Source organism: Brassica napus, chromosome C2, assembly GCF_020379485.1.
Source record: "Brassica napus cultivar Da-Ae chromosome C2, Da-Ae, whole genome shotgun sequence".
NCBI classification, from domain to species: domain Eukaryota; kingdom Viridiplantae; phylum Streptophyta; class Magnoliopsida; order Brassicales; family Brassicaceae; genus Brassica; species Brassica napus.
This window is the reverse complement of record NC_063445.1, coordinates 57,075,385-57,084,274: the sequence shown is the minus strand read 5'-3', so window position 1 is coordinate 57,084,274 and position 8,890 is coordinate 57,075,385. Positions and strand designations below refer to the sequence as shown.

At 27.8% G+C, this 8,890-nt stretch overlaps 1 protein-coding gene across 2 annotated transcripts; it reads right to left on the bottom strand.

The window, feature by feature from the left end:
* Positions 1 to 6,041: 6,041 nt before the first annotated feature.
* LOC125574943 (VQ motif-containing protein 22-like) lies at positions 6,042 to 7,522 on the bottom strand. 2 transcript variants are annotated; one of them, XM_048747315.1, is made up of 2 exons: positions 6,391 to 7,522; positions 6,042 to 6,304 (listed from the first exon to the last, which is right to left on the bottom strand). In XM_048747315.1, exons 1-2 carry the CDS (start codon positions 7,316 to 7,318, stop codon positions 6,297 to 6,299), a joined length of 936 nt encoding a protein of 311 aa, XP_048603272.1. In that variant the 5' UTR covers positions 7,319 to 7,522; the 3' UTR covers positions 6,042 to 6,296. The 2 variants fall into 2 exon arrangements, with proteins under 2 accessions (XP_048603272.1, XP_048603270.1); XM_048747313.1 differs by having other exon boundaries at positions 6,042 to 7,521.
* Positions 7,523 to 8,890: the final 1,368 nt, after the last annotated feature.

Sequence of the window (8,890 nt, the reverse complement as noted above, 5' to 3'; positions counted from 1 at the left end):
GCAGTCTTGTTTATATGTATCAGTATAAACCAAATGCTTGATGAGTGTGTGCTGTTGAGCTTGGTGAGCTTATATCAATCAGTCTAGAGGAGATAAGGTAGAGAAGAAGAAGATGAACTTGCAGTCCTAACCTTTAGTTAGAAACAAGTAACGATAATCGCAGGGGAGAAAACAGCTGTTCTCTTTCCTTTTGTCCTTTCGCAGGAAACAAAAATCAACGAATGTTCGTCTTGGGCTTTTTTATCTTATCAAATGGGCTTAATTTATATTTGAGTCACGGGATCTACACTTAGACCAAAGCTTAATCTATACTAATAAAAGAGACCTTCAGTCTCCATGGAGCGTCCACATCAGAAAAAAAAAAATCTCCCGAAAGATGACACGTGGCATAAAATATAGTTTTATATTTTAATATTACTAATTTCGAAAATTATAAATAACATGTAAACATACAGTATAAAAAACGGAAAAACTACATTAAACATATGTAAAATTACCATTTTTCACTTAAAAAAAATACGGCTTATCTCCATAATGTAACATTACCGTTTTATAAAAAAAAACAAAAAAATTATATATAATTTCTAAAATAATAAATATATGTAAACATACAACATAAAAAATGTAAATACTACATTAAACATATGTAAGTTTACCATTTTATATTTAAAAATAAAAATAATATGTAAACATACAAAATAAAAAAATGGAAAAACTACATTAAACATATGTAAGATTACCATTTTTCACTAAAAAAAAACGGTTTATCTCCATAATGTAACATTACCATTTTATAAAAAAAGAAAAAAAACATAAATATAACTATTTGACTATTTGTCCAAGTTCTTCTATTAAAAATTATATATAATGTCTTTTTTTACAAAATAGTAATGTTACATTATGGAGATAAGCCGTCTTTTTTTTAGTGAAAAATGGTAATCTCACATATGTTTAATGTAGTATTTCTATTTTTTATGTTGTATGTTTACATATATTTATTATTTTTGAAATTATATATAATTTTTTTTTTTATAAAACGGTAATGTTACATTATGGAGATAAGCTGTGTTTTTTTAAGTAAAAAATGGTAATCTTACATATGTTTAATGTAGTATTTCCATTTTTTATGCTGTATGTTTACATATTATTTATAATTTTCGAAATTATAAAAGGGACCTTTTGAGGTTCCATTGAGCGTCCACATCAGAAAAAAAAAACTCCCGAAAGATGACACGTGGAAAAACTACATTAAACATATGTAAGATTATCATTTTTCACTTAAAAAAATGGCTTATCTCCATAATGTAACATTACCATTTTATAAAAAAAGAAAAAAAACATAAATATAACTATTTGACTATTTGTCCAAGTTCTTCTATTAAAAATTATATATAATGTTTCTTTTTACAAAATAGTAATGTTACATTATGGAGATAAGCCGTCTTTTTTTTTAGTGAAAAATGGTAATCTTACATATGTTTAATGTAGTATTTCTATTTTTTATGTTGTATGTTTACATATATTTATTATTTTCGAAATTATATATAATTTTTTTTTTATATAAAAAGGTAATGTTACATTATGGAGATAAGCTGTGTTTTTTTAAGTGAAAAATGGTAATCTTACATATGTTTAATGTAGTATTTCCATTTTTTATGCTGTATATTTACATATTATTTATAATTTTCGAAATTATAAAAGGGACCTTTTGAGGCTCCATGGAGCGTCCACATCAGCAAAAAAAAACCTCCCGAAAGATGACACTGGAAAAACTACATTAAACATATGTAAGATTACCATTTTTCACTAAAAAAAACGGCTTATCTCCATAATGTAACATTACCATTTATAAAAAAAAAAAAAAACATAAATATAACGATTTGACTATTTGTCCAAGTTCTTCTATTAAAAATTATATATAATGTTTTTTTTACAAAATAGTAATGTTACATTATGGAGATAAGCCGTTTTTTTTTTTAGTGAAAAATTGTAATCTTACATATGTTTAATGTAGTATTTCTATTTTTTATGTTGTATGTTTACATATATTTATTATTTTCGAAATTATATATAATTTTTTTTTTTTTTATAAAACGGTAATGTTACATTATGGAGATAAGCTGTGTTTTTTTAAGTGAAAAATGGTAATCTTACATATGTTTAATGTAGTTTTTCCGTTTTTATGCTGTATGTTTACATATTATTTATAATTTTCGAAATTAGTAATATTAAAATATAAAAATATATTTTATGCCACGTGTCATCTTTCGGAAAGTTTTCTTTGCTGATGTGGACGCTCCATGGAGCCTCAAAAGGTCCCTTTTATAATTTCGAAAATAATAAATATATGTAAACATACAACATAAAAAATGAAAATACTACATTAAACATATGTAAGATTACTATTTTTCACTAAAAAAAGACGGCTTATCTCCATAATGTAACATTACTATTTTGTAAAAAAAAACATTAAATATAATTTCGAAAATAATAAATAATATGTAAACATACAACATAAAAAATGGAAATACTACATTAAACATATGTACGATTACCATTTTTCACTTAAAAAACGGCTTATCTCCATAATGTAACATTATCATTTTATAAAAAAAAGAAAAAAACATAAATATAACTATTTGACTATTTGTCCAAGTTCTCTATTAAACATTGCCGTTTTACATTAAAAATGGAAAAAAACATTAAGATTTAAACATCTATCTTAAAATATAAAATATAGATATTAACTAAATATAAAGTATAAAAAAAATATCTATATTTTATATTTTAAAATGTAAAATATAATTATCATATTATTAACAATCAATATATAGAAAAATAAATAATAAGTAAATATTATAAATATATAAATATTTTGAATTATATATACAGTAAATGCACAATTTTTAAAATATGGAAAGAGTACATTAAATATTAAACATCTATTTTAAAATGTAAAATATAGATATTAAGTAAATAGAAAGTATAAGAAAAAGAAATACACAACTTAAAAACAATGGAAAAAGTATATTAATATTTAAACATCTATCTTAAAATGTAAAATATAGATATTACGCAAATAGAAAGTATAAGAAAAGGAAATACACAATTTAAAAAAATAGAAAAAGTACATTAGTATTTTTTTTGGTTTATTAGCCAGTTTAGGATGGTCCTATTGTAAATATAATTTAAGTTGGTTTAGCATATATTATGCTTAAAATAACTTAAATTAAATAATAGTAATATTATCCTTAAAATATAATTTTAGAGAGTTTTCAAATATAGTTTACAGAATATTATAGGTGATGAATTTAATTTATTATATTCATTTATTACTTAAAACTAAGTTTTTTTAAAAAAACATACTGAGTTATAAATATCAATGCTGGATTGGTGAGTATAACATGAAGATAAAAATATAAATATTTCATTTTCAAGATAAAAAATTCAGCTTTTATTTAGTTACTCAATATATAATATCTTAAATTTTTTTTTTTTAAATATACATAATTTATATATATAGATTAATCTTCCAAACTTAAACTATTATATTATATATTAATAATGTTTTTAAATAAAAATAATTTCTGATATATAACAGATTTCAAATATTTGTTCCTAAAAATATTAGTATATATGATTTGCTTCATCTTGTATAGATATTGCATATTAGTACGTATGAGTACAAATATCAGGATTTTTCTGTTCCAATCTAAACAAATAATGAATCGAATAAAAGTTTACGAATATTTAGCCCACCTCTACTGTAGTAATCATCGATATAGGGTCAGAGTTGACATCTCCCCTACTTTATGGATATGATGATTGTCCAATTTATACATGAATTCGACACTAACGTCCCCCTTAATTCGTAAACTGCAACCTAACCTCTTGATTTAAAACGTTATTATATGTTCCAAATATTACGTATAGCTGATTACTAGTGGGGATATCATATATGCCTGCGCATATAGAAATATGATAGTGTGATCGATCGTAATGCATAAAAAGGTTTTTACCTTTTCAATTTTACGAAATAAGTAGAGAAAATAGTGGGGCGTAGCTACTGCTAAAAAGGCTTGTCCTGTCATGCCCATGAAAACGCATTATACACTTCTTTTTCATCTGAAGATTGCTTTAATTAAAAAGGCATTATTCGCTACAACATTTTATGATTTTATATATATGTAGATATATGTAGATAATCAAGTTATCAACGTGGAAACATCATTGCAAAACAACAAAACTGCTATAATTGTTTGCCCCCTAAATCTTCTAAAATCCTTAGCCTAATCATTTGGATCTCCATTCTCCAGAAGAAGATATAGAGAAAGATATGGCTTTATCTTCACAAAAATCCATGTTTTATCAATCATTAGATTTCTATGTTATAATTTACAAAACTGATAGATATATCAGAAAGTTTTGTTTTTCCTCTCATGAGACCATCTCCAATGTATTCTCTTATTTTTACCTCTAAAATAAAGCATATCTAAAATACAGATGAGTTTCTCTCCAATGTATTTCTCTAGTTTTGCTTCTATAAAAGAATATTCTCAAAAGATTATATTTTAATTTTACAAAAGATACATTTTGTTTATAAAAGTTGATAACTAATCCTATTTATTTTTAACTTTTAAAATATTTTCATAAATTTATGAATTTTTTTAAACTAAAGTTTTGTTAAAAGACTATTATGTAAATAAAAAATGTTATTATACTTATACAAAAGCTGTATTTCTCTATAAATATAATTATTTTAGTTACAACTATAAAAATTTGAAAGTTAAAAGACTATTTTGAAAATAAAAAAATACTCTATAATAGAGAAATACTATTTTTCCCTTTATAAATAAAGGAAAAAATAACAATCTCTATTTTAGAAGTGAAAATAGAGATGAGATGAAGCACTTTTACATCTATTAGAGCATATAGAGGTGAAAATAGCTAGGAGTTGGAGATGGTCTGAGTTGCTTACTTTATTAACATTTTCAAATAGCAGTTTGTATATATAAGTAGATTGAGAGCAAAACCATTGATTTACCTCAAGGTACTATAAAAATAATAGAAGATCTTCACTATATCATCAATCAGAGGGATTCTTGTAAGAAAATATAAAAGAACTAACCCTACTTCCCCCCAACGCCATCGTAGGCATGACATCCTTTCTTTTCACTTTAAAAAGCGCAAATCGATCAATTGTGAGAGTGAATGGTTGTTATATGATCAAGATTAATTATCTTATATTAACTAAACTATTATTCACGATTAAACTCTTTCACCATTTCTTTGAGAAAATAAAGAACGAGCAGAAGCTGACATCATAACTAAATGAACAGTTTTTGGTTAGTTTCTGTGTAATTAAAGCAACTTTGCTCACTAACTTTTTTCCCCTTTTCTGTTTTGCTTACTAATTTTAAAATGCCCCATAGATGTAAGTGTAACCATCGAAGTTTGGTTTAATGACGACGACTATGATTAAAGAAATTAAAGAAAAAAAAAAAAAAAAAAAAAAATTACGGGCATGGTGACGTACTGAATGACGAGTACGATTACTGTCGAATTACAATGACACGACGAGTTAATATGATTGTATTTTTCCTCCAATATGGTTAATACATCTTTGTATTCGGATATGGAACTTTCAAGTTAATAAAATTATAAATTTGTAAAAAATATAGTTTCTTTGGGAAACTGTTACTATTATTGATTAATAGATGAAGGACGTGTTAATTTATGTGAGTTAAAAATAAAAAAAAGAGGATAAAATTACGATAAGCGGCGGCTAAAGATTCCCTGGATCTCGCCACCAATCACTCTATCTATAGGTAAATAATCTAATAACCCTAGGTGAAATAAAATAACAACCAATGCAATGTTCTTTTGTTTAGGGTTCATACACAACCCTAGTATCAAGAGAGCTAACATTTTTATAGCATGATATTTGGGTCCCTCATGACATAAACTGATAAACCTTTCTCTTTGTTGCATCCTTCCCTTAATTAAATATGGAATTTTAAAGTATAGAAACCTCGAGCCGATGTTCAAAATCAAATATATTATATAGACCCAGTTCTACATATAAACACACCCAATCCAGTACAGTTAATAAACGGAGCAAAACCGATATAACAATAACATTAATAAGAAAGAAATAACATTTTTCCAATATATACCAAGTCATTGTTAATTTAGACCACAGAAACTTTAAAACATTAAAGATTCCAAAATATTTCCATACACTAATTAATGTTCCATTCATCAAATATTTTCGCTGAGATTCTCTATTCCATTTTTTATATATCTATAATAATAAAAACGATCATAATGTAATAAAAAGGTTAGGTTGAATCTAATCAGAAGAAGAGATCCATGATAATTCCTTCATACCTTTATTTCTCACCGCTGCTAAATTATTCTCCGATCCAGAAGCAACGGGCGGTGTGTAACCATCGGATCTTTGCACCATGTATCGCTCTTCACCATTGATCGATCTTAGAGTATCATTATCGGTTTCAGAATTCTTGTCCAGTCCATGCATAGTGTTTAGGGTTGGCTGTGCCATCGATGAGGATGAAGAGGCAATAATGTTGTGAAGCCCCCCAAAGTTTGTTCCCACGTCCACGTGGTTGTTGAGAAAAGGGTTTGCGATGGTTTGCATGTTCATGTTAAGGAGATGACCCTGATGATAATATGTAGGAGGAGTTAGGTAACGATGACTGGTCGATGGTGGTGGGGTAATCTTGTGAGGAAAGGGTTTCAAGGGTCGTGAGGATGATGAAGGAGAAGAAGGGCCCAATAGGTCAAATCTTGATCTTGGAAAAGGAGAGGATCCAGCGAAAGGATTTGAAGGACTACCAGTGAATTCTTGAACCATGGCTCTGAAGTTTGAAGTGTCGGTGGTCAAAACAGTGGTAGGTGCCCGTCTCGAGACTCGAGATCTCTTCTTAGGAATCCGTGTTGTCACCGCCAGACCGTTTTTCTTGTCGGTAGGGACAGAACTAATGGGACTACTTGTGTCTGTGTTTGAGACTATTCTCAGATCTCGTTGAAGTGGGTTTGTGAAGAAGACTGGTGGTGTAGAGCCATCAGTGGGCTTCATGGTCGTTGTTGACCAGAGTAGTGGATTATCTGTTGACCAACCGGTGTTGAGATAGTTAGCTATGAGAGAGTCAAGCTGTGTTTGACCGGCGGTGGTTGCGTTGTTGTTGTTGAATAAAGCAGAGATTGATTGATCGGCGCGTGAGTCGTACTCTTCTTGTTCTCCTCCACCACCACCGCTTGAAGATTGCATGCTACTACTGTTGCCGGAATCCATGGCAGAGAGAGAGAGCTAGAGAAAGATAGATGATGGCTTAGGGAGGGAGATGATGATGATGGTTTAGAGAGAGGAATGAGAAATAATGGAGAGGGTTATGATTGTTATTTTGGTTGCAAAAAACTTCAAAAAAGAGGAAGAGAGTGTGAACGGAATTGAAATGGATGGTTGTGTGTGAAAGAAAAACCAATTAAAAGTGGACAGTTTCTTCTCATTTTTTTTTACTCTTACTTTTAACGCTCTTTACCTTTTGTTCCCCTTTTTTCGTTACTTGAAACTTGAAACTAGGGCTGCTAATACATGTTAGTGTATAAAAATATCAGAGAGTAAGGGTGCTCGAACTATGCGTTTGATCGTTTGCTAGAGTGGTTCGGCTTATAATCAAAATATTCTTTTAAAAAATAGCACGTACTTAAATCGTATTTACAGCTATTCAAAATTTATAATGTGAATGACTTAACAGTAATAAAATTTAAGAACATGGAGCTTTTTGTTTACATCAACAGGGATTTTGTTTAAGCATGAATATATAATTATATATACACATACGTATAATTCGTTTCATTATCGTTACTTTTCAAGGAGTGCTTATAATAAGTATTGTTGTTTTCGTATGTGAATGGAATAAAAGAAATGGTAGACGGAATTTACCAACATTGACTATTAGCAGTAGATACATATATTATACATATGGTAAAAAATTTAAATGATTTTTAAAATATAGTTAACTGATAATAGAGTTAAAGCTCTTGATTTTAGGTAAAGAGTTGTTAGTCTATGAAAAAGATAAGTTGTTAGTCTATATGAAAATGATACAAGCAATAACCATAGCTCCTTTATATACCTAAAATGATATTTTATTATAAGAAAATTTCTCTATATTAAGAGAACTGTATTTAGAAACAGTAGAATTTCAGTGTGAGGCTAATATGTATATATTCAATAGTGTGTTACTATATGTACAAAAATGCGTAATTACATGTGGAATAGTGACATTTGGTAATGATTAATAGAGACATGTACCAGAAGTTGTCAAACAGAGCCCAGTCTTTGACCGGGTCAATGATCTGTGAGACCAAATTAAATTTAGTAAATGGAAACAAAATGTGTGTATACCTTTCCTGATTTAATCGTATTTATTGTACTTTTCTTCAATCTATGTTTTTTTTGACAATTCTTCAATCTATGTTTGATTTGATTTGTTTTATGGTCTGGACTAACAAGGTGAATAATAGACAAGACGAAACCATTCGCTTATTGTCATCTAGCCATTGACAATAACTTGCTATTTCTTCACTTTCTAATACCCAAATAAATCATATAACTTTTTAAAAACTAGTTAAAATTTGATAAATATAGTTTATGGAATATATCAATGATATTATAGCATTCTATAATAATTTATCTATTTTTATGGTTTGGTATTCTTTGCTTAATATTGTAGCATTTTTAGATTGATCGATAGTTTGGTCGGGTAGATAAATTCAGTTCAACCACGAACTACAACTACAGTCACAGTGCAGAAACAGTAAAACTTTTACTCTTTGGTTACTGAAAATATATTTTTTTTCT